The sequence below is a fragment of the Heloderma suspectum genome, chromosome 1 (assembly GCF_057233095.1).
Source record: "Heloderma suspectum isolate Gila_16-S chromosome 1, 16-S_ref, whole genome shotgun sequence".
Lineage (NCBI taxonomy): Eukaryota > Metazoa > Chordata > Lepidosauria > Squamata > Helodermatidae > Heloderma > Heloderma suspectum.
Genome location: NC_139458.1, coordinates 394,508,516 through 394,534,059, shown reverse-complemented (window position 1 = coordinate 394,534,059; position 25,544 = coordinate 394,508,516). Strand labels below are relative to the sequence as shown.

Genomic DNA, 25,544 nt, shown 5'->3' with positions numbered 1-25,544 from the left:
TATCATTCTGAAATTTGGCAGACATTATCTCCTCTGATGGGGCAATGACTCCTGAAAATTTCATCCAATTCTTCCAAGTAATAAAAATGTTATTGGCAGTTCCCTTTAGAAGAAAATCAAAATATAACCCTGCACCAATTTTTCTGACATTGGGCAGGTATCCCCTTCTAGGGAGCTCTATGCCTGAAATTATCATCCAGTTCTGACCAAGAGAAAAAAGTTACAGATTTTTTTCTAATTTCCTGTGGTAGACAGCAGGAAGCATAAAGACTCATTTTTCCAAACATTGACTAAGGTTTGGTGCTGAGCTGAAGTGGACCGACTACAAATTGGCCAGAGCAGACATGGGATGATTTTCGAAACGCTGAATCAGGGTGTGAGTTGAAGTGGGGGGGGGGGTCAGTGCACACTTATTATGTATGTATGTATGTATGTATGTATGTAATCTATACACACACGCAAGCACACCACGTGCACACCACACACACACACACACACACACACTAGAGGTGCGCTTAGACTCAGATATTTTATACACACACACACACACACACACACGCTAATTTGTGCTATGGGCCTGTGCCCCAGATCTTTTAAGAACCTAGGAACGCCCCTGACATCACCTAATAAATAATGTGAAATCAAAAGATTTCAGCTGCCAAAGAAAGTACCTCTCCTGACAAAGAGAGTCTTGCCTTCACATTAGCAAATATTCAGAAGCAGTTTCAGTATTTATTTTTTTTTCATTTAATTATACAAAATGTACCAAACATATCTAGCACTGAAATGCAACAGGCTAGTAGCAGATAGGAAGCTCCTCTCTCCACGGCCAGTTTCTATCATGGGTGCATAAGATGGAGCTTCACCTCCTGTGCATCCAGCATGTACATGGAGCAGCCCGCTTGGTATCTACGCTAGGCGAGGAAGAGGAAAAGTGCCCGCCTCTATACCCCGCCTAGAAATGCAGCAGATTGCTGGAGAAGAGGCTGAGTGCTCCACTCTCCTTCTGGCAGCCCACTCATTCACCCGGTGGTGAAAGTCCTAGTCGCCTATGGTGACCAGGCAAGTGAGTTTAAAAACCAAGGCTGATAAGAGATATTTTGAATTTCCATTTTCTTTGAGATGGCAATGAACATCGATGAACATCGATGAATCACGTAGGAACTAATGTCAGCTATAGTTGTATGACATTTGTTGAAGCCATTAAACTTATTTATTCATTTATAATCATGTACTTCCCATTAAATAGCAGACTTAAGAGTCCTACTCTGAATCCAATCCTGAGCATTTAAATTCATTCAGGCACATATCTTTAAGACAAATGAAGTTGTCAGAATATTCCCTTTATGTACAGTCCTTCAGACTCTGAGGTAGGTAGTTTGAAAAATGCACTCAAAGAAGCACTGGAATTAAGTCTCCATCACCATTATTTCAATCAATTTAACATTAAAAAGGAGGTGCAGGGCTTGGCATCTAATGAAGATGCATAGGTGGAAGGGGTGGAGTTTGCCACTGCATTGACAACCTCCCCTTGTGTGTGTCCATTCTAAATCAGGGGTGCAGAATTTCATCCCTCTCCCCTGGCCCATCCCCTGGCCCCAAATCACTGATTGTTGGGTGGTTTCCCAACATTTCTGGAGCTTTTTCCCCATTCTAAAAGGTTGAAATGCTTCTCTTAAGGCTTAGTTACTGGCAGTAAGAAGCTTAAGCTTAAATATGCTGGTATTTGGGGTATTTCTGATGCCCAGCACTGGAACGTGGCCCCTGAGAGCTTTTCCAAAATGGAATTCAGCCCGCGGGCTGAAAGAGGTTCTGCACCCCGATCTAAATGGAATGAAGCACCAAATAGGGATGCAGTCTTCCAGTGAATGGAGAAATCATGACTGGGAGAGACGTCCCCAAGGTAGTTTCAGAAATACTGATCTTGAAAAGAACACCGTCATGAGAAGGAGGCAGACAGCTCTGTTGAGTGCTGAATGGGGTACAATGGGAAATGTTAGCCATCCCATGCTTCGATTTAGTCTCTGAACCCATCAGGGCAAGAGATTGGCAATATGTTTTCAAGTCTAGGTACAATAGTAATGGACTTTTCCTTTGGCTAAACAACACAATGGTTAATAATCCACAAACCAATAAGAGTTTATAGTTATAAAACCATAACAAGCACAAAAGCCATTTCCACCATGCAAGACTTGGATATGTAATCTTGCTCAGAGAAGTGAAGGGGAATGACAGCAAGCTCACTAGAGTGCCCTACAGCAAATTTCAGTGCTGGATTTGCCTCGCTCATGTAGAGAGTGTTTAAGGTCCAGTGTGTTTTAAGAACAGGATGGCGCATTCTTTGGAGAACTGGCTCTCTTATGCCACAAAAATGACAGCCCATCTTGCCAACTAAGACACCCTTACAGCTTTCAATTCCAGTGTCCTGGGTTTCTTCTTAACTTCTTTCTCCTTCACTATTTGGTGAGAAAGTACATTTAGAAACCAATCCACATCTTGGTCATCTTCAGGCCACCTCAAGTATCGGCCCCTTTGCAAAAAGGCTCTGATCGGCTGATATTTCATCAGCTGGTACTGAGAAAGCGACCCAGCTACCACCATAATGAGAACATCTTTCAGGTCAGAAAAATACCTACTCTGAGCAAAATTAAATGCCTCCACACACCAGCCGTCCTTGAGAAATTGCTTCGTCACAATGCAAATAGTTCTCCTACAGTTCCAAATGGCATCAGTGATGTTGCTGATGTGGTCCTCTCCTGGCAGGAAATCTCTGTCTTCAAAGCAGAGAGCAAACCTGTTTTTGTCACAATACTGGGAGTCCAGGTGCTTGATCAAGGAATTCTGGACCCACTCAAAGTCCTTGCTGCTATAGCACAGATAGGCATCGTATCTATATGTCTTTTTATCCAAGTCTTGCTGGAGCTCCTTCAAGAATGCTCTTGTTACGGTCTTATACCAGATGAAACAAGTCCCCCTAAAGTGAGTAAAGACAATTATCAGCACTAAGAACATCATCAGAGTAATGCAGGTAAAAAGGAAGAGTGACAACTGTAGAGACTCCAGCATCTCGTCTTCATTGCAACCATCAACATTTAACATATAAAGAGAAACACCAGCAAATTCAGGAGGTCCGAAACAAAACATTGTATCTGGTGATCCAGCTAAGGTGACATTGGTTTGGTTTAGCCACACAATCAGGCTGCTTAAGAGGCAGCTGCAGTAAAAACGATTATAGGTGATATCCAGATAGTCTAGAGTTGCAAAGAGCTGAGGATCAGGATAAAGAAGCTGGTTGGATGCTAATGTAAGGTTCCTCAGGCTTGGAGGGAAGGCATTGTGAGAAATATAATTCAGCTGGTTAGAAGCCAAGTTAAGCCTATCCAGTGATACTAGGCCACTAAAGATACCCTCTGGAAGGAAACTAAGATAGTTATTATTAAGATGGAGTACTTGAAGCTTGGAAAGCGCCTTGAACACATCTAAGCATAAACCGCTCTCCCACACAAGCTTTAACATATTATCTCCAAGATCCAAGTAGCGTAACTGGTTGTTTTCTGCTATGTTGTTATATTTGTGGCAATAAGAGAAATGATTGTTTCTCAAAATGATATACTGCACATCTGGAATTTGGAGCAGTTCATAGAGATCACCCAGGTTACCCAGCCTGTTTCCTTCTAAGTCAAGGTATGTGGCATTTATAGCTGTGATTCTGTCAGTGCCTGTGGAGCTTAGCCGGTTGCCACCTAAAAAAACATAGTTGAGACTCGGGAGTGACCGGATTACTTTTAGGGCATTATCCTTGAGATCCACTGTCTGAAGACTTGGTAAGTGTTTGAATGTGCCCTCTTGAATCACCCCAATATGATTATTTTGCAGTTGTATAGAAAGCAGATTATGAAGGCCCTTGAAAGTGTAATCAAGGAGTTCGCCCAGCAGATTGTATGACAGATATAAGTGTTGCAGGCTCTGAAGACCAAAAAATGCTTCCTTTTGAATTTTATTGATATAATTTGTGTTAAGATCAAGCAATTTCAAATCACTGAGATACTGAAATACATATGGGTTAAGAGAAAAAATAGAGCTGTGTGACATATTAAGTACAAGAAGGCCACTCTGAGCAAGACCTGCAAATGTATAATTATCTGGATCCCGGAGATTCTCATATCCAAATGATAAGCCAATTGCACCAGATGATGCCTTCAAAGCCAAAAGTGGTGTTCCCTGGATAGCTGTACAGAATTGCTGGGTTGTAGCCACATCCCACCCATTACTACCAACATCCAGAGTTTCTACGAGAATATTTTTTAACGGATTCCCACAAGTTGCCCAGTCCATAGAACGTTCTCTATACAAGTGATTAGAATTGAGATCTAACATTTTGAACATTTTCCCCTGAAAGCTATCCAGATCTCCTTCACAGATGGTCTTGATGGGGTTTAATTTCAAGCTTAGAATGACCAAGAATTTCATGTTGTAAAATAAAGGGTGAGGACGAAGCCTAGTGATCTCATTGAACTGAAGATCCAGATATTCCAGAGAGACCAAATCTCGAAGGTAATCCTCTTCCAGAACAGACTCATTAAGACCATTACCATATAGCAGAAGGTTACGTAAGTTCACCAGGCCCACAAAAGCCCCGTGGTCCAACAAAAGCATTTTATTGCCACCTAAATCCAGCTGATAAAGATTTGGCACATTCCTAAAAGCGTCTCTTCCTATGGTTACAGGAGAAGCCAACTGTGATCCAAGTGACAAAATCATCAGTCTCTCCCGCAGTGGGAAGGAGGTGGCAGTCACTTCCTGGATGGAATTGAAGTTTAGAGAAAGCAAGACAACAGTTTCAGGCACAAGTGGAACCTGAGTGAAGTTGCAATGGTCATAGTTTGCAGTCCTGCCTTCCGCTGAACACCGAGGAACTGCAAATATTTCTCTGCATAGAAGCATCATTCCAGTGAGAAATATTAGGTGATGGTGAAGCATCATGCAGTTGTCCTGTGGAAGGGGTGGGGAGAGAGAAAACAGCATTGTAATTCACACTGGACTACAGAGGTCTGGGATAAACATAACAATATAAGACTGGAACAGAGCAGAGCTCATCTATTTCAATATCCTATTTCCAGCAGTGGCCACTCACATGCCACTGTGCGTTCATACGCAGGATATAAAACTGATGGCCAACCTATTCGTCCCCTGCATTTGATAATCAAGGTATACTGCCTCTGAAGGTGGAAGTTCCATTTAGCCATTATATCCAATAGTTGAAAAGAAATATGAGCACTAATCTATTGCTCATACACCAAAAGCACAATCCTACACCTTCATCAGAAATAAGCCTCACTGTGGTCAAGGGTTCAAGTATGAGTGCACAGGATTGCAGTGTGAATGTCTTCTCAGCCCATCCTACCAGACAGGATTGTTGGGAAGATCAATGGGATGTCAGAAAGGCCTTAGGTTCAAGCTGTTATGTCACAATAAGCAAACTACAAATAAACTAAGATCTTGTAAGGTGCTCCAGTTTGATCATCTAGTCTTGTTTTAATTAGCCTGTAAGAAAGCTAAATGGTCTTTGCCAAGGTTGATCTTTGCTTTGATCTAGCAAGGAGCAGGGATGTCCAAGAAATCTGCAATGGAGTCAAACAAGCTCAGATTACTATGAATCCGACCTACGGATTCTGCAGTGATCCTGCTTTTTCCGAGTCACAAACTTGCAAAATAGTTTTTTTTTATTTTGGGGATAAGCGCAAATGCGCATTTGCAAACAGGAAAGACATTCTGGTACATCCCGAATGCCCCTCCCATCTTGTCAATGAGTGAATGATGGAATGAAAGACGCCTGACAATCCACGAAACACAGACGAACCGGATTTAACAAAATCAATACATCCCTAGCAAGGACAGTTCTGAAACAAGTTATGTGAGCTTCCAGTGGCATAATTCCCGTCACTAATAACATCACAGAGGTTTCCTACAAGGAAAATCCCAAGATCTAATTTCAGTGTGGCAGAGGTGCAGAGCCCCTTTCTCCCCGAGGGCTGAATTCCATTTTAAAGCTTTCGAGGGCCATACTGCAGTGGTGGGCAGGGCCAAAGGCAAACGTTGTAATCTAGAGACATCCGGATGGCATCAGGGTAGTGAAGGGTGATCTGAAATGGGGCTTGTGCAGCACTGTGGGGACACTGCCCTCACACCTCCCAACCCAGGCATACCTGGGTTGAGACAATGCATAGCCTGGGGCCCCAATCCAGCTCTCCAGGGTTCCGCGGTTTAAGAACACACGCAGTAGGGCACAAAGCGAAGGATGGAAACCAGCCTGGGTCACTACTGCATGTGTTCGTTCATATATCCTTCTTATTTCCACATTAATGTGTAACTTTTTAACATTTCAAAACAACTTCAGCATGAAAAATCACATTTAAATTTGCATTTCAAAATACATCTCCTTGCAAAATACACATATTTGCATATATTTTCTCAAAATACACATTTTAAATCTTTCACATTTTGATACCCTTGCGGGGGGGGGGGGGAGCCTAGAACCGTGCCGCAACATTTGGAGAAGTGAGAAATCTGACAGACGTTTATGTTCCGATCCCCACGCATCAGTCCAGGAGGTAAGGATCAGGACAGGTCGTATCAGAATTAGCAAAGATTGACTTCTCCAAGCATCCCTACATACAGCTACCACCTTGAGAAGTGCCATGAATCAGGCTTGCTCATGCTGTCTGGGGAAGGGCGTGGCGTGGCCAGCTACCCAGCTAGAGCAGGGGTGCTGAACCTCTTTCAGCCCAGGGGCTGAATTCAATTTCACAGAAGCTCTTGGGGGCCGCAATGCAGCAGTGGGTGGGGCCAGAGCACAAGAGGAGTGGGGCCAAAGACAAAAGGGGAAGGACTAAGATACAAACATACAACCATAATTCAGTTTTAAGTACTTACTGCCAGTAACTAAGCCTTAGGAGAGGCATTTTGACATTTTAGAGTGGGGAGGAGGACACGCAATTGCCAGGAAACCATGGAACAATTGGTCAGGGATGGGACATGGTCATCTGGGGAACCCTGAAGGGCCAGATTTGCCCCTGGGCCTGAGGTTCAACACCCCTGACATAGAGCAACCATCCTCAACCTGGTGCACTCCAGATGTTTTGGACCTACAGAAAGGAGTTCCCCTGCCAAGACTATAACTCAGCCTTCCCCGCTCTGGGCCCTCCAGATGTTTTGGACTTCAGCTCCCATCAGCCCCAGCTAGCACAGCCAATGGTCAGGAATGCTGGGTGTTGTAGCCCAAAACATTTGGAGGACACTCAGTTGGGGAAGGCTGCTATAATGTATAAAGGGCATGTTTTAGTCCACATAAAACTCTAGGCATCAACGGCATGAAAGCAGACAGTTGTGTGTGTAAGTTTTTAAAAAAAGTTTATTAAGATTATAGCTGAAATAACTGGCTGGAAACCAGAGCAAGAATTTTTGCACCCTTCAGCATAATTGTGTTCAACCTTAATAAGTGTAAACTGCTGTGGACCCAAATCCCTGCAAGCCATCCCATAAATGTATTCCATGGGGGAGAAAAAAAACTGGGTCTTGGGCCAGTAATTAACAAATAGGCCAATGCCATGAATTATTGATATTGAATAACTAAACTGCTGCATTAACAGTACAGCCTGCCAGCATCTCACGCACGCTGCTTAAAAATAATAATAATAAAGAAATGCTGCAGAACAATACTGCAGAAATGCTGCAGAAACAATGCTGCAGAAATGCTTTTACACTCCTTTGAAGCATTACAGATTCACTGGAGTGTTGATTCTTGTGGCTAACTTGAGCAGCCTGTGCTGTTGACTGCCAGCCAAGACCATGGGGTGGGATTTCTACAGGCGGCAGCTGAGCCATGGATCTAACCCAGCCTTCCCCAACCTGGTGACCTCCAGAGGAGTTGGACTTCAACTCCCACAATCCCTAGTCAGTATGGCCATGGTTGGGGAAGGCTGATCTCAGTGGAGGCTGGTGGCTCCGATGTCAGTGGGGAGGTGAATCCGCTCTGGGTTTCCGTCAGAACTCTAACGGAACTGTCCAACTAAAGGAGCTAGCCAAGGTGCACCTTGGACAGCTCCTTTAGAGTTCTGACCGGTTCTGACTGGGACCTGCAGCAGATTCACCGCCCCACTGACACTGGAACCACCAGGCTACAGTGGCTGATCTAACAAGTCACATTTCGTTATTGGCTTTGTCACAGAAACAAAAAACCCACATAGCTCCCCTAACCATGGTTAGGAGAGATTGGGAGCAGCTGCTGAACTCACGTGCTCCTTCCCCCTTGCTGTTGTCCAGGTCTCTGTGAATCTGTCTGCTTGAAGCAGCTCCCTCCACGCCTGCTGGAGAAGATACCAAGCGGCACTGAGATCACATCCCGATTTCCCCATGAATTGCAGAGAACTGTGGGTGGAGTGGGGCCAGGGCAGGAGGCCCCGTTTTTGGTGGGGCTGTGCATCCATTCTGGGTTTCAGCCAAAGCCAGCCAGAACTCTAAAGGAGCTATCCAAGGTGCTGGAACCTATTCCTGAAATAGGTTCAGCACCTTGGATAGCTCCTTTAGAGTTCTGGCTGCTTCTGACTGGAACCCAGAATGGATGCACAGCCCCACTCAAATCCGAGCCGCCAGCCTCCTGCTCTAAAGCACTGTGCACCATGAAAGACCTCTCCTGTCCTCCCCCAAGTCGACTGGCACATTCAGCAGCTTTGGGGGTGGGAAAGGACAACAGCTCTGAACACTAGCTGAAGACTGAGCCGAGCTGACATTTGTAGACCCCCCGTTCTTGCCATCTGCCTTGCCTTTGGGGAGCAAACCACAGAATAGTATTAAATCTACACCAGTGTTAATGCTTACAACATTGTTTGCTCAAACCAGAAGGTGTTAGTTGACTCCTGGCCCGACAATGACTGCAAACTTTGGTTTGATCTAACAAGGACTGGTGTACAGACATAACACTGCAACCCAGTTAGCTCCAGAAATGGAAGGGGGAATTTGTGCAGAAGAGGAGGCAGGAGGGCCTGAGTGCATGGCATGCTTCCAATTTCCAAGCCATTTGGTGTAGCCTGTTGTTTTAATTGCTTTTATGCCAGCTTAAGGTTGTCACTATCCTAAAGGAAATCAACCCTGAGTGCTCATTGGAAGGACAGATGCTGAAGCTGAAGCTCAAATATTTTGGCCACCTAATGCGAAGAGAAAACTCACTGCAAAAGACCCTGATGCTGGGAAAGACTGAAGGCAAAAGGAGAAGGGGACGGCAGAGGATGAGATGGCTAGATAGCTTCACCGATGCAATGAATATGAACTTGAGCACGCTCCGGGAGACAGCGCAGGACAGGAAGGCCTGGAGTGCTATGGTCCATGGGGTCACGAAGAGTCGGACACGACTGAACGACTGAACGACAGAGGTTGTCACTGATACTTTACTGTTTGTTGGCTGTGCTTTTTAAATCCAGAATTTTAGCATTAATATTAATATTCTGTATGCTGCTTGGAGGGCATCTATGTACAAAAGCGAGTAAAAATTAATGAATAAATCTAAAACGAACGAATGAATAAACAGCATCCCTTTGAGTTGATCCTCTGGCTCCCAACATACTTTATATCAGTAACGATTGTACAAAGAGCTGCCTGGATGAAGTGTTCTCTCATCTTTTGCACTATTTGCAGGAATTCCTCTCTCTCTAAAAACAAATACGTATATTTAATAGATAAAACAAGATAATCTCTCTGTATCAGGGTGGGCAACTCTGGGGGTCCAGGGGCCATTTTCATATTCCCCCCTGGACTGCTCCCCAGGGACTGTGCTGCCAAATTCAGCAGCAACAGCAGCAAAATATTTAGTTTGTTCTTGCAAACTGCCAATTTTGTTGTTGCCGCTGAGAATTTCATTGCTACAGAGCTGGGGGGCAGTGGGGGACCCACATGGCCTGTGGACCATGTGTTGCCCACCAGTGCACTTTATTTATTTATTTATTACATTTATATTCCTCCTTAAGGAACCCAAGGTGGCATACATAATCCCCCTCCTCCTCCATTTTATCCTCACAACAACAACCCTGTGAGGTGGGTTAAGCTGAGAGTCTGTGACTGGCCCAAAGTCACCCAGTGAGCTTCCATGGCCAAGTGGGGGCTAGAACCCGGATCTCCCGACTCCCAGTCCAACACTCGCCACTACACCACACTGGCTCTATATCATTCATTCTAGCACTAAGTATTGGCCTGCCACTCTCACTCTCTCTCTCTCTCACACACACACACACACTCTATGTCTCTCACCCAGCTTTCTGTCTCTCTGCAGGCATGCTCTTGCTCATCTTTGCCTCATTTCAGCAGCCACAGCAGCAATCCTTGTGTAGTGGAACATGCCAGGGCGGACCTCTTCTTCACCATGCAGTTCAAAGAACATGCAAGCCAGGCCGCCCAGCTGATCATGAGATCTCCTGCACATAATTTCTCCCTGTGCGAGCAGGAAGAGACCTCAGCTCACAAGCTCCTGGAGGTAAAAAGCGAGGAGAGCAGGCAGCCGCCTTTGGTGCCAGTACGCGAGGTCCGGCTTCTTCTTTGTCCCGCCACCCCAACCCGATCCTCATCTCCCCCCACTTGGTGCATATGTTTCTCCTAAGCAAGGCTTTGCCACCAGAAGTGCAATCCAAGATTCAATGAAAATGTTCATACCGGGAGGGAATGGTCTCAAACACATCTCTGTAGATCTAGGTGTGGTCAAAGGCATTCCTATAATGCCATAGAGACAGCAGCACTGATAAATGACCCCAAAGAAAAGGGGAACTCTGTTCCTTACTCAGCTTGTGAAACCGACCTGCATTGTTTGCTGTCAAAGCATGTTTGCAAAAGTCCACAACAGGAATTCAGTGGCTTTCTTCCAGCAGCTTTACCCTCACACCAGTATGTGCAAGCGGATGTGGGAAGCACAGCCTGGCCAGTTCCCTCTTGTTGCCCAGCTTCATTTTCTGCTGCTTAAGCAATGGAAGGATGAGTGAAACTTTGGCCTTTTTGCTGACAGCATTGACAATCTTGAGTCAGGATTTCCTGAGTACAAAAGGGACAAGCTCCAGGTTACACGCCAATGCACGTAAAGTGAGACACTGTCATCTTTTTGGCACCAGGTTAAGTCTTTTCTCTAGTCCCAGGCATTTGACAGCATAAGGTGGGGCTTCTCAATTTAGTTGATTTAATGTGTCTTGGTATTTTAAATGGTTTTCAGCTGTTTTGGCTTTTTGTATGTTTAATTCCTACTGCAAGATGCTTTGAGACTTTTTTTAGAGAAAGGTGTCTAATAGTAATAGTAGTAGTAGTAATAGCAAATTAAGAAAAGCCATCTCAGGAGGCTGTGATTTTGAACAGACAACTGACAGGTGTGGGGGTTACTTGCATGTTGTTGTTGTTCAGTCGTTCAGTCGTGTCCGACTCTTCGTGACCCCATGGACCATAGCACGCCAGGCCTTCCTGTCCTCCGCTCTCTCCCGGAGTGTGCTCAAGTTCATATTCATTGCATCGGTGATGCTATTTAGCCATCTCATCCTCTGCCATCCCCTTCTCCTTTTGCCTTCAGTCTTTCCCAGCATCAGAGTCTTTTCCAGGGAGTTTTCTCTTCGCATTAGGTGGCCAAAATATTTGAGCTTCAGTTTCAGTATCTGTCCTTCCAATGAGCACTCAGGGTTGATTTCCTTTAGGATTGACTGATTTGACCTCCTTGCAGTCCAGGGGAATCGTAAGAGTCTTCTCCAGCACCACAGTTCGAAAGCATCAATTCTTCAGCGCTCAGCCTTCCTTATAGTCCAGCTCTCACAGCCATACATTACTACTGGGAAAACCATAGCTTTGATTAGATGGACCTTTGTCGGCAAGGTGATGTCTCTGCTTCTTACTATGCTGTCTAGGTTTGCCATAGCTTTCCTCCCAAGGAGCAAGCGTCTTTTAATTTCATGGCTACAGTCACCACACTAATGCTTATCCTGCCAGCTGTCTTTATGCTCAAAATGGGTCCCTACCTCTCCAACCCCCAGCAATGGGATGTTAGACGTGTCAACATGCATCTGAGATCCTCTGGGAGAAAGAGCAGCCAGGGGGGATAGGGTTAAATACCCCTCTTTCTTATCTTCCCCCCAACTGCCCTCCAAGCCAGCTTTTCAATAAAAGAAAAATGTAATTGCTTCATTACATACATTTGCATGTAGCTTGCCCCAAACCCATAGATATCATCATGGCTTTGGGGCTGGTCTGAATTAGGGATGGCGGAGAATTTCTCCCCGAATCTTCGGGAGGCCGAATGCCAACGCATTCGGCCCCCCGAAATTGGTGGGGAAATTCTCCGCCGGCCCCCCGTGCCCCCCCCCGGGATGGGACTTACCTCCTGCGAATGTCCCTCCTGGCGGCGGGTCCCGGCGGCATTTCGGCGGCGTTTTGTCGGGGGCGGGGGCAAATAGCGTTCCCTTATTTTCGCCGTAGTCTACGTAAATCTTTACATAGACTAGACGTGCCAAAATAAGGAATGCAAATGGTGGCGCCCATGGGCCGCCGCCATTTGCGTACGCGCTTTTTTTTTTTTTTTTCCAAAGTCACCCGTGATAGGCTACGTGACGATTTACGTAGCCTATCACGGCTGACTTTGGAAATCTAGCCGTGATAGGCTACGTAAATCGTTACGTAGCTTATCACGGGTGTGTGTGTGTGTGTGTTTTTACTTTTTTTTTCGCGGCTGGGTAGACGGGGCGCTTCTACCCGGCCGGAATTTCGCCGGCGAGGGATGGGGCGCCTCCCCCCCGGCCTGAATTTCAGCCGGGCGAGGCGGGGCGCCTCCCCCCCCTCGCATGAACTTCGGGGGGAGAACCGAAGCGCCTCCCCCCCACCGCAAAGCAAGCTTCGAGAACAGGTAAGGGACTTTCATCCATCCCTAGTCTGAATGACCCTTCTGAATGACCCTTACAGGCTAGTGCCTTTGATGGCAAAGAGATGCAGGATACAAAGATGTAATCCTTGATTCTGTAATTAGAGCTATCAGCGTGGGTGCCTTGAGGCAATAGCTCTTAGCACCTGACCAAGGAGAGTTGATAGCCAGATGTTTTTCACCAGAATGGCTGGAGCCAGTGTGAGGTAGTGGGTAGAGTGTTAGACTGGGATTCAGGAGATCTGGGTTCTAGTTGCCACTCAGACATGAAGCTCACTGGGTGACTTTGGGCCAGTCACTGACTCTTAGCCTAACCTACTTCACAAGGCTGCTGTGAGGATAATATGGAGAGGAGGAGGATAATGTAAGCCGCCTTGGGTTCCTTGCAAGAGGGGGAAAAAGAGAGCGAGACAGAAGTGTACTAATTAATAAAATGTGTTTCAATGAGAGCTAGGGTGGGCCAAGAAGCCATAGGTGATGGGCAGAGATGACTCGTTTTCCTTTCCCCCACTAGCCAAGAGGAGTGAGTGAGAGAGGTCTGTATGTGTGTCTGTGCTGGAACTGCATCTGAAAAGGAGGCAGAAAGTGGACTTTGCTCTCTGCAGGACATCCTGTGGCACTATGGGTCTCCCTAAACATCTGATGGGGAACAGGAATCCATTGGAGTGGCAATGCCGTGAATGCTCAGCCTACATATATGAGTAAATAAATCTTGTATCCCAGAAACGCCACAAGTCTCCCGTGACTTTCTTCTAAGGAAATCAAATCCTGGGTAAGCGCTGGAACCTCTGAAAATTTTCACTGCTCAGAAGTGTGGTGCAGATGTATATACTGACTTTATTCACTCTGGCAACAAAGATGCAATGAGAATTAATACTATCACAGATTCTAAATGTGTCAGGCTAAGTTAAAGACCATTTGAAATCTAAAAAATAAAAATGAGGGAAAAGAGTCTGCCTTTTGAGGTCAAGCATTAAGATATATGAGAACTAGATTGGATACTCTATGTATTAGTTAGCACTGTTGCGAAAATTTCTCCGACATTTTTTCAACCGTTCTCATTCAATTTGATAGAAAAGAAATTGCTTTCGAAAAGAAATTCAAAGGAGGATAAATTTTGGAGAAATTCTTATGGTTGGATTTGGGTTTCTTGTGCTGATCTTACTTGTGAGGTGGCTGAGGGGTGTGCATGAATGTCCTGTCTGTCATCATACAATAATTTCTGTGGCAGCCTGTAGCCTCCTCAGCTTCTCACACTTTAGTTAAAAGTCATCATGCGGAAGACGTCATGAGGCAATTCCTCCCATGGGGCTTTTTCAATTCAGGAAGTGGAGGTGGCCTAGGATGCTGCAGAACAATGGAAAGATGTGTGATAGAGAGAGAAAACACACACAGCATCCTTAGCCACCTCGCAGTGATTAGGTAAGCTCAAAAATACCACCAAAAGAAATTCAAAATTCTGCCTCAGAAAAGTGGACGCCTCAACACAGTTGATGCTGTTGCCACCTACAGAAGGAGCACAATAAACCCAGAACCCTTAGGAAAAAAGACAGAAGCTGTGCTACAACCCCTGCCAATAGTGAGCTTTTTCTGTGAGAAACTGTGGGAGAATTCTTCTCCTCTAGGAGAAATTCAGTGAAATGGTCCCCCCAATTTCTCTGCCCACAAATAGGCTGGAGAATTTTGAGAGGCCATTTGTGCACAGCTTTAGTATAGTTTTATGCAGAGAGTCAAGGATTGGCACATTATCATAAAAAGCTATGGGATTCAATCCTTTGCTCAAGGAACTCCACCATGCTATGTATCACCAGAATGTATAAAATAAGAACCCTAGATCAAACTACTTAACAGAGCAATCCTAACTATATTTACACAACGAAGTGTCTTGTGGCACCTTAAAGACTAACAAATTTATTCTGGTTTAAGATTTTGTGGACACTGTCCATGTCATCAGATGTTCACGAAATCTTATGCCAGAATACATTTGTTAGCTTTTAAAGTGCCACAAGACTCTTTGTTGTTTTTGATGCAGTAGGCTAACACGGCTACCCCTCTGGAATATATCTACAAAGAAATTAATCCCACTGAGTTCGAGGGAGGTTATTTTGTGGGAGGAGGGCAATCCTATACATGTGTACTCTGAAGTAAGCCCCATGGAAATTGCCTCTTTCACAGCACACCGAGTCGACATTTTCATTCAGCTATCTACCATAACCCCAAAATCCCTTTCTGGGTTAGTCACTGCCAGCTCAGACCCCAACAGCATAAATCCTAACTTCACATATGCATTGATGGGGTCCAAGCTGGTGGTGATTGACCAGGAAAGGGATTTTGGGGTTGTGGTAGATAGTTCAACAAAAACATCAACCCAGTGTGTGTCTGCTGTGAAAAAGGCAAATTTCACGTTGGGGATCATTAGGAAAGGAATCGATTATAAAACTGCCAGTATCATAACACTCTTATCTACAAATCTATGATACAACCACATTTGGGATACTGTGCACAGTTCTGGTCACCGCACCTCAAAAAGGATATTGCAGAGTTAGAAAAGGCGTGGAAAAGGGCAACTAAAATGATCAAGGGGCTGGAGCAGCTCCCCTAGGCAGAATGATTACAACGTTTGGGTCTTGAAAGGTGAGTAGGAGCACAATCCTATGCATGATTTGAGAGAAAAAAGTCCTACAACTCTCAGCATCCCCCAGCCACCATGGCTGGCTGGGGAATGCTGGGAGCTGTAGGACCTTTTCCTGTGTAACCATGCATAGGATTGCAGCCTTAGGGAGACAGGATAGCGGTGTACAAAATTATGCATTGTGTGGAGAAAGTGGATTGGAAGACATTTTCTCCTTTCATAATACTACAACCCAATGCGGTCATCCAATGAAGCTGAACAGTGGAAGGCTGAGGACAGACAAAAGGAAGTACATCTTCTCATAGCATCCAAAAGCCGTAATAAACTTGTGAGTCTTGAAGGTGTCACAAGACACTTTGTTATTTTTCCTGCAACAATCTAACATTGGCTACCCCTCTGGAAATGGTTAAACTACGGGATTCCTTTCCATAGATGCTGTGATGATCACCGACTTAGATAGCTTTAAAAGGGAATTATACAAATTCAAGTTGGATAAGGCCTTCTATCACTAGTCATGATGGCTATATGCTAACTCCAGAATCAGAGGCAGCATGCCACTGAATACCTGTTGCGGGGAACAACAGCAAGAGAGGGCTATTGCACTCCTGTCCTGCTTGTGGGCTTCCCAGAAGCATCTGGCTGGCCACCTTGGGAAAGAGCCTTTGGTTTCATCCAGCAGGGCTCATCTTGTGTTCCCATTGAGTTCAAGCCGACTCACTGCTAGGTAAGTGTGCTTAGGATGGCAGCTCTGCAATTGGCTCAGTTTTTAAATTATAACAAAATTAGAGTGGTGGTCCTTATGTAGCCAGAACAACGTGCACAAGATGGAGGCATCAGCAGGCTTTGAAAAAACCCAATGTTTGCAGAAGTCCAAAACATCTTTAGAAAAATAACAGTGAAATGGAGTATCTTTGAGGAGGGCATGGCTGGCTGCAACACTGAACACACAGCAACACAGTTGCAGGTCCCATTCATTGGGAGTATTTATGATTCTACCTTCCAAACAGCATGAATATTTTACTGAAGATGATATGAAAAAAACAACTCTGTTTTAGCCCAGAAACCTGCCCTTGATTCTGAAAACAGTCTGGGTTGTTGATGTACTAGTCAATGATCTTGCTCGGTGACCTGCACGTGTAGAGGGTGTGTGGCAAAAGGCAATGTTCTGAGGTTTGTTTGTTTTTAAATTCCAATTTATGTTTTATTTATTTTATCTGATTAACTTCTAGCCACCATCCTTCCTATTGTAGCTTGATACAATCACAAGCAAAATGCACTATTAAATGAGCTATGTAACTCGGGACCATTTTCTAAAACATAAAACATTAAAGCGATGACATAGATTTAAGACGTTATATGTAGTTGCATAGCTCACATAGCAGAAAGGTCCCATTTGGCAGTACAGCAACATGTTTTTCTGGCTGTAGCACACAACTGTTGGTTTTGACCTTTAAAACCCTATATGGTTCCGGCCCAGCCTATCTTAAGGAGCGCCTCCAGCAGCACCAGACAGGCCGCTTAACAAGATCAGCCTCGGATGGCCTTCTCTCTGTCCCATCAGCCAGGACAGCTAGACTGGTGGGGACGAGGGAGAGGGCCTTTTCTGTAGTGGCCCCCACTCTGTGGAACTCCTTCCCTACGGAACTCCGTCATGCCCCCTCTTTAATGAGCTTCCGTCGTGCATTAAAAACGTGGCTGTTCAGGCAGGCATTTGGGGTGGGTTAGGGTATTTTAGAAAATATTTTTATTGTAGAATTTTATTGTTTTATTGTATGTTGTACATCGCCCAGAGTGGCTGGGTGACCAGCCAGATGGGCGATTAATAAATTAAATAATAAATAAATAAATAAATAAATAAACAACGAGTGTGCATTTGTACTGAAGAAATATCTGGGGTACAAATCGGAAGCTTGGTCTCAAAGATCTACAGAGGGCAATTTGTAATTCAGGAAGAGGTAGCTTGGTGCCCTCTGCATGTTTTGCACTCCAGCTCCCATAAACCTTGACCATTGGCCATGGTGGCTAGGGCTTATGGGAGTGGGAGTCCTACCCAACTGCAGGGCACCTGGTTGTCTACCCTCATTTTTAATTTTTTAGAAAAGCCTTCCCTAACCTGGTACCCTCCAGATGGGATGCAACACAATTCCCATCATCCCCAACAGCATGGTGTTATAGTCCAACACATCTAGAGGACACCAGGTTGGGGAAGGCTGTGTTAACATATGCTGAACATGTGGAAATGTGGAGAGGCTCTCATGTATGCTTTCTGTAATTCTGCCCTTTGCACTCAACTGTTCCAGGAACAGCCTCATTCACTTTGAGCCATAATCAATAACTTATCTACCTTTGGGAACATGCTGGTGAATTTCCAGATTTGGTTTGAAAACTGGCTCAGCTAAAAATCCACTGGAGAATCCCAGCTCTCCGTACTCTGCTGGCCCCACTGAAAGGTATTTGTGCTGCTGGAAGATTTGGACCATTGTCTACAGTCACACTGATGGCAACACTTTCCATGGCAGCTGGGAATGAGGATGTGAATCCTGGTTGCAGCACGACTGTTAAAACATGATCTGTGCATTATTGCTCGTATTTATGGCCATGGCAACAGGGTCAATGGTTGTCCACTGTTTACCAGGGTCAGTGAGGTCCATTGGCTGAAATGTCCCCAATTAACAGGGGAGAGCTTGACTGACAGCCCTTCTCAACTGGGACTGGTTTGGAAATAGGAGGAATATTTGATCTACATCACAGGGTTATTGTGCAAATGAGCGAGATTAGGGTCAGGCCAGACCACACTTTTAAATCAGCCTCCTAAATCAGCCAGCCGCACTGCAACAATGCTTTCAGAAATTGGTAGCAATGGAGGCTTTAAGAGCCTAACTGCAGCATCAGGGGGACATTTTGTGGGGGCTGCTGCTGGGGAGAAACTAACCTGCCCCTCCCCAATGCTGTGACCCCCTAACAAATCACCCCTCCCCATGGCAACAAGGCTTTTTAAAAGCATCACTGCAGCGGGGCGGGGGGATTTTCAAGGGGGTTGCTGCCAAGGAGAGAAGAGCTAGCCTTGCCCAATGCTGTAACATTCCCCCTCCCCACCAAAAAACACCACCTCTCCCCTTCTGCAATCAGGCTTTTAAAAAGGCTCCACTGGCACCAACGGAGGCTTTAAAACTGCCCAATTGTTGTGGAGGCAGGCTGAAATGTCTGCGATTGTGATTGAGTGCGTGATCACATTGGGGCCGCATGCCAGCAGAGGGCTGTCCCTGCACACTGCTAGCATGGGGGCGCCAACGGGCTTGCCCAGAACCAATTTAGCCCTTGGGCCAAAAAAGGGTCCACACTCTTGGTTTAGAGGGACACTGTATTCTTCTTGTTCCTGGTTTTAAATGACAAACTCATCTGAGTGTTTCCCCTTTATATATAAACATCTTGAACAATACTAGGAAGTTGTCATAAGTAAGCGATACAGGAACACCCAGAAGGAACACGTTACAGTTCTTCCTCAACAAGCTGCAAGAAGGTTACCAGTTCATACTGTAAAATGTTGAAATTCCAGTTAAGTTTACTCTCTAGATTGCGTAACTACAAAAAGAATCAAGATTTTTTTTTTCTCTATACTTTAATACAGCCTTATCCAACCTGGTACCTTTCAGATCTTTCAGACTACAACTCCCAGCATTCTTGACCATTGGCCATGCAGCCTGGGCCAGATGGGAGTTGAAGTACAAAACAGTTGGAGGCACCAGGTTGGGGAAGGATGCTGTATTATAACTCCTGCCATTCTAACCTGTTGAACTTGTGCAAGTTGTTCTGTTCCTCTGTATAACACAAGGATACTAATATTTCCCTATGTTAAGAGATATATGACTTTCCCATAAACAGCTGCAAATATTGAAAAACAATTCAGAACATTCAGTACTTGAGACAGAAACTAGAGGCTATTGACACTCCCAAGGGGAAGTGAATCTCTCACTGAGATGTCAGCAGGAAAGACAGAGTCAGCCAGTCCAATAATCAGGGCAATGAGAATTCTCTCTTTACAGTGATCAGCCTGCAAGGGTTCTTTGGTTTTTTGATCGGATGACTTCTACTGATCAGCAGGTAAATATGTATTACGATCCTTTCCCCACATGGGCACAGTACTTGCACATCAAGGTAATGGAAAAAATTGTATGTTTGGCCAAACTAAACAACAATAAATGAGATAAATAATTACAAAGTGATAAAAACTGCAGAACTATAAAACCAATCATCTTACAATAAACACCACACTGAACAGATTAAATGGGATCTGATGCTTTCTTAAACAAACTGCTGCTGCTTCCAACTGCTATAATAGGTTCTACCGACAACCATTTTATTCACAAATATCAGACACACAACCAGATAATGGCAAAACTCCTCTGATATGCCTTTTTATAAAAGACTTCGACTTTTTTTTTTTTTTAACCTACACCAGATGCAGAGGTTACAACCTGCAGTGGAATACTGGAATCGGGGGGGGGGGAGCTTTTGCCTTTGGCATTTTTTCCCACTAAAAATCCCCTCGGACACTTTTCCTTCCCATCGGGGAAAAGGTAAAGGTACTTGCATTTTTGTTCCCCATCGGGGGAAAGAGCACTCTGGGAGGTGGTAATTTTCAGTGCCTGCTAAGGGGAAATTTGTGAACCGCCCAGAGAGCTTCGGCTACTGGGCGGTATAGAAATAAATAAATAAATAAATAAATAAATAAATAAATAAATAAAATGAGTAATAAGGCCACTCCTGTATCAGCTTTCTACTGCAGATTGCAGAAACTTCACTAAAAATACTCAACACAACACTGCATGTAGTTTGGCCTTAGCATCCTGGGTAGGAATAGTCTGGCCACAGTAGTCCATGCTCTGGTAACCTCCTGATTGGACTACTGTAATGTGTTGTACATAGGGCTGCCCTGAAAGACAAAAGCTTCAACTAGTGCAGAATGTGGCTACTAGAATGTTAATAGGTGCAGCCAGGTGGCATATTACACTAATCCAAAGGGACCTGCACAGGTTCCAGGCCCAACTCAAGGGGCTGGTGCTTAGCTACAAAGCCCTAAACATCCTTGGAGCCAAATACTGAAGGAATGCCCATGCCCATACCAACCTGCCTGCGTCTTAAGATCTGCAGGGGGGCTTTTCTCAAGATGTCTTCTACTTGTTGAATGACAGATAGGGAAAGAGACTTCTCAGCTGTGGTGCCCCATTTGTGAAACACCCATGGAGGTGCAACTGGCACCAACCTTGTAATCATTTTGGCATCAGCTCAATACTTTTCTGTTTGCCTGGGCACTTTAAACTGGTTGGTCTGTTCTATGTTTTTTTTACTGCTTTGTCTTGTTTTACAATGGTATTTTATTGTTTTTATTATATATTTATTGTTCACCACCTAATGAAGGGCAGTTTATAAATATCCAAATAGATAAATAAGTCCATCCAGCAAACCAGGCCGGTCAACATGCACAATGTGTTTAAAATTATTGTTCGGGTTTCTTTATGGCATAGAATTAGTTACCTTTCTACTCTACACTGTGAACAGCTCTCTGTAATTCAAAGTTTTCGTATTTCTTTATCAACAGAAACTGACCTAGCAAAAGCTACCACCTACTTTTGAATGTATTATTCCTCACAGCCCAATTGTCTAGATGAACTCACATTTTATGTTATTTCTATACCTAGTGATCCCAAATTTTTCCTTTAAGAATATGCATCTAAAATCTATTTCTAGATGCAGACTTTAAACCTACGTCAACTTTACAAAGCAAACCCATACAAATTTCTACCCTACCTGTCCACACGCATCTATGTTAACAGTTTGTGGCACATCAATGACCTGGAAGGGCAGTGGGGGGGAGGGGCAAAATAACCAATCGTCTTCCATTTTATGAAAGCTTTCCTGCCAATACATGATTCTTACATGCTGCCATCATCTAGGGCAGCAAATAGCTAGTTAGAAGCCCAAACTACATATATTACAAGATAGGGATACATACATACAGCATATTCTCATATTGTGCTTAACGTAACTTTTTTACCATGAGCAATACATAAAACTCTGTCTACGCAGAGCTTATAAACACAGTTTATTGTATGAGTGTGAGAGACTTGGCTGCTGCTTGCAGTCTGGTAGGTCTCCTTTTCTGCATAAAATGTGGACAGAAAATTCTGCTGTTTGCCATCTAACAGATGCCTGTCAGTTACACTTAGGCTTACCACAGTCCCAAGCACAACACTTTGCAGTTAGAAATCGCTCTTTCCAGAAACTTCTGCTAGCAGTCTGACTGCAGGGAAAGTGTTCATGAAGATCAGGAGTGTAAGGCTATAGTAGGAACTGGGGTGCCTCAAGGACTGAGTGCCTTTTCCTCATGTGAATCTGCCCATCCATTAATGGGGAAGGGCCACAGCTCAGTGGCAGAGCCCCTACTTTGCATGCAGAAGGTCCCAGGTTCGATCCCTGGCATCTCCAGGTAGGGCTGGAAAAACTCCTGCCTGAAACCATGGAGAGCCGCTGCCATTTAGTGTTGACAGTACTGGGCTACATAGACCAAGGATCTGACTCAGTATATGGCAGCTTCCTCTCTTCGTAGAGAAACCAAAGCCATGGCTTGGGATGCCAATGGGAATAGTAATTCAAAATTAGGAGTAAGGGGATAAGAGTAAGGCTGGCACATGGTTCCCAGATAAAGGCAGAATTTTATTCTCAGGTTTTATTGATTATGTAGTTTTATTTATAGACCATAGAGTTAGCTGCTGCTATCAGATATAAATGTAGGTTTTAAATGCATGTTTAACCCTGGCCACATTGCAGTCTAGCACAGAAGTGTTCAGCTTAAACTGTAGCAACCATTGCCTTTGTGGTTCTGTTGCAAAATATTACTAAAGTAGTCGACCATTCATAAACCGCATTTTACTACCCCAGAACCTCTTCACATGCTTTCCCAATGATAGGGGCAGATTTCTAAAAAGACACGTGCCATTGCTCACTTCCTAAGGAACCAAAGGGCTAGCCTTGCTCCCAGTCACTGATGTGTGCAGCCTAACACGAACAGCTAATGGTGAAAAAAGGAACTCTACATGTATTCAGGGGCACTTTCTTTTGTTCACTTTTCCCATTCATTCCTCTCAGGGGTCAGCTTTTTATCCCTCCCATAAGGTGCCCTCCGGATGTGTTCCAACCTGGTGCCCTCCAGATGCATTGGTGTATGCCTTGGCCGTGGGCTGCTAAGGTTTGGAGGTGCCAGGACAATGATAAAGCAGACCCAGGTTTGCTTACAAGGATACTTTATTGAGTACTTACAGCACACAGGCATACCCAATGGTTGGATCAGATAGCTTCTCTGAACCCAGAGCCATGGGGTAAAATGGGTTTTATACCATACATATCAGCAGTGAAGCAGCATGACAGCAGCAAGCGTTAATTAGCGTTAATCTGCAACTTTCCCAGCATAGGCTAACAGTGCTTGTTCAGAAGGAAAACAATCAGCTTTCCCAGCACAGCCACCTGTAACTCAGCATGAACATAGCCTCACTTCTCAGGCACATCCTAGGCCCTGATAAGAAACTAGCCCTCATTAGCATGGAATGTGCAGGACATGCTATCGACCTCTGACTCATCCCACATGCTCAGAGACCCACTAGCAAGGAAACTGCACCAATAATGAACCTAAGCAGAGCATTATGGATCTCTAGGCCCCTCTAAAACAACAGGTGACTTGGTTACAGGCCTGGGGCCAATACACTTGGACCACAACTTCCAGCATCCCCCATGAAAATGCTGTCTTGGGGATGCTGGGAGTTGCATTTAACACATCTGGAGGGTGCTAGGTTGTGGAAGCTTGCTTTAGTTGATGTGACTTCATATGGTTCATCTGGAGCAGAGTTCAGTATCCGCCCAACAGGAAGGGAAAGGCATTTTAAACATGCTCAGAAGCACTGCCTTGAGTGTTATTTCATATAGCCCTCCTGAGACTAAGCTCTGCCTCCCAATGATGAGGGAATGGGAATTTATCTTCATGTGTTTCTGCCAGTGATGACCACTGCCGCCCACAACAGAAAATAAAATGTTAAAGGATATGACCACAGTTGGAAATAGGGATTCTGTGTCAGAGGCAGGAATAGAAAGTGGAGCCAGAGGACTTCTCTCTAAGCCAGTGGTGTTCAACCTGTAGTAATGGCCATCACTTTGGATGGCTTTCAAAGGGGACTGGACAAATTTGTGGAGGAGAAACCCATCAATGGCTACTAATCCTGATGCCTACATGCTACCGCCAGTATCAGAGGCAGTGTGCCTATGTATGCCAGTTGCTGGGGAACATGGGTGGGATGGTGCTGTTGCACTCCTGTCCTGCTTGTGGGCTTCCCACAATGCTGGACTAAATGGACCCTTGGTCTGATCCAGCAAAGTTCTTGTGTTCTTATGTTAACCTCTTTCAGCCCGAGGACTGAATACCATTTCCAAGAAGCTCTCAGGGACCTCCCTCCAGGGGAGGGTGGGACCACAGGCAAAGTGGCAGGGCCCCCCAAACCAGCATATTTACTGCTAGAAGGGGCAGGGGGAGAGAGATGCACAAAAGCTGGGTAACCACCAATCAGTGGTCAAGGGGGAAACCGGGTGGGGCCAGGGAAGGGAGCAGGGCTGCCCGGCGAACCACGGGGGGACGGGTTTGGGCCGCGGGCCCCCAGTTCTGCGCCTACGCTAAACACCTCCTGGATACGCATTTCCCACACCCCCATCCGCGGGGGATCTCCGGGGTTTCGGGCAGGAGTCCTATTCCCACTGAGTCCTACCTGGACCTCCCAGGGACGGCGCCGGGACCTGCGGCATGCCAGGCAGGCGCGCTGCCACCGAGCTACAGCGGCCTCGCCCTCGGCGCAGTCCGCCCAGGCAAGGCAGCGCAGGGCTTTCGCCGCCCCTCTCCCGGGCGAGCCGACTCCACCCCCCGCGCGTGGGAAAGGCGGCGCGCCCCCGCAGCGCGGCCCGACGCGGCGCCCGCGCGCAAGCCGCTCCCCGTCCGCGGCCCGAGGACCAGCCGCGCGCCTCCTCCGCCGCGGGCCGATTCCGGGCCACAGGCTCCGCCTCTCCGCACGCGTTGCCCCCCTCCGGGAACAGGAGCGGCAGGCCGGCCGCCCGCCTTCCGAGCCCCGCTGGGCCTTCCTGGCAGGGGAAACCGGCCGGCCGCGTGTCCTTTGCAGGGGCCTTCCTCGCCGTTACTCGGAAAGCGCCACCGCTTTCCGGAGACTCGTCCTCCTACCGGCGGCGTCGAGGGGAGAGAAATTACGCGTCTCCCTCTCGGAGTGACGGCCGCCGTTCCGTGCAGACCGGACCTGGGACGAGTGTGGCCCTCGACGGGGCTTCCTTCCGAGGCAGACCCGCTGAGGCCCGCGTGGCGCAGGCATGGCCGTCCAGGGCTTGCGAAGACGCCCCGGGGTCCCCCCACGCTTTCTCTGCGCGGTGTGAACCGGACCGAGAGGGCCGTCGCTTCATCAGAGCGGCGATCCTGGCAGCAGCAGAACGGGGACCGGCCGGCGCGCGGGGCGTAGTCGGTCCGTTCCGCAGAGCGAGAGGCTGGCGCGGCGCTGTGCGTGCGCTCGAAGGGCAGCTTGCCCGAAGGGAAGCGTAGGGACTTCACGAGCTTCCTTGAGAAACGTGCGCCTGGCCCTCCTCTTTCGCCGAAAGCGATCTGGGTGTCTTTTCTCACGTTAGAACGTCGGCGCGGGGCAGGTTTAATATCGATCGCTGTGGTCTCAGGCACGCCCCCAAACGCTGCATTGGTTCGGTCTCTAGTACCACGATCCTAGTACAATGCACGGTATTATTAGGATCGCACAGTGCGACGCTGCAGTGTTAAGATTCCGCGAAGGAGGCAGGGCACTTGCTCAGTAAAAGCCTCGTCTGGAAGCACCCCTACTTCTTGGAAGTAGATCCCACTGAGCGCAATGGATCTTGTTGTTGTCGTTCAGTCGG

At 46.1% G+C, this 25,544-nt stretch overlaps 1 protein-coding gene across 4 annotated transcripts; it reads right to left on the bottom strand.

Annotated features, from left to right (window-relative positions):
- Positions 1-712: 712 nt before the first annotated feature.
- Positions 713-24,436, bottom strand: TLR5 (toll like receptor 5). Of its 4 annotated transcripts, none has more exons than XM_084828697.1 (3): positions 24,368-24,436; positions 14,094-14,275; positions 713-4,992 (listed from the first exon to the last, which is right to left on the bottom strand). In XM_084828697.1, exon 3 carries the CDS (start codon positions 4,981-4,983, stop codon positions 2,392-2,394), a length of 2,592 nt encoding a protein of 863 aa, XP_084684823.1. In that variant the 5' UTR covers positions 4,984-4,992; positions 14,094-14,275; positions 24,368-24,436; the 3' UTR covers positions 713-2,391. The 4 variants fall into 4 exon arrangements, with proteins under 4 accessions (XP_084684823.1, XP_084684822.1, XP_084684821.1 ...); XM_084828696.1 differs by lacking the exon at positions 14,094-14,275 and adding an exon at positions 8,295-8,363; XM_084828695.1 differs by lacking the exon at positions 14,094-14,275.
- Between the last annotated feature and the right edge of the window lie 1,108 nt (positions 24,437-25,544).

Excerpts from the sequence above, each read along its gene's own strand:
- TLR5 (XM_084828697.1), bottom strand. The coding sequence starts at position 4,983 with ATGATGCTTCACCATCACCTAATATTTCTCACTGGAATGATGCTTCTA.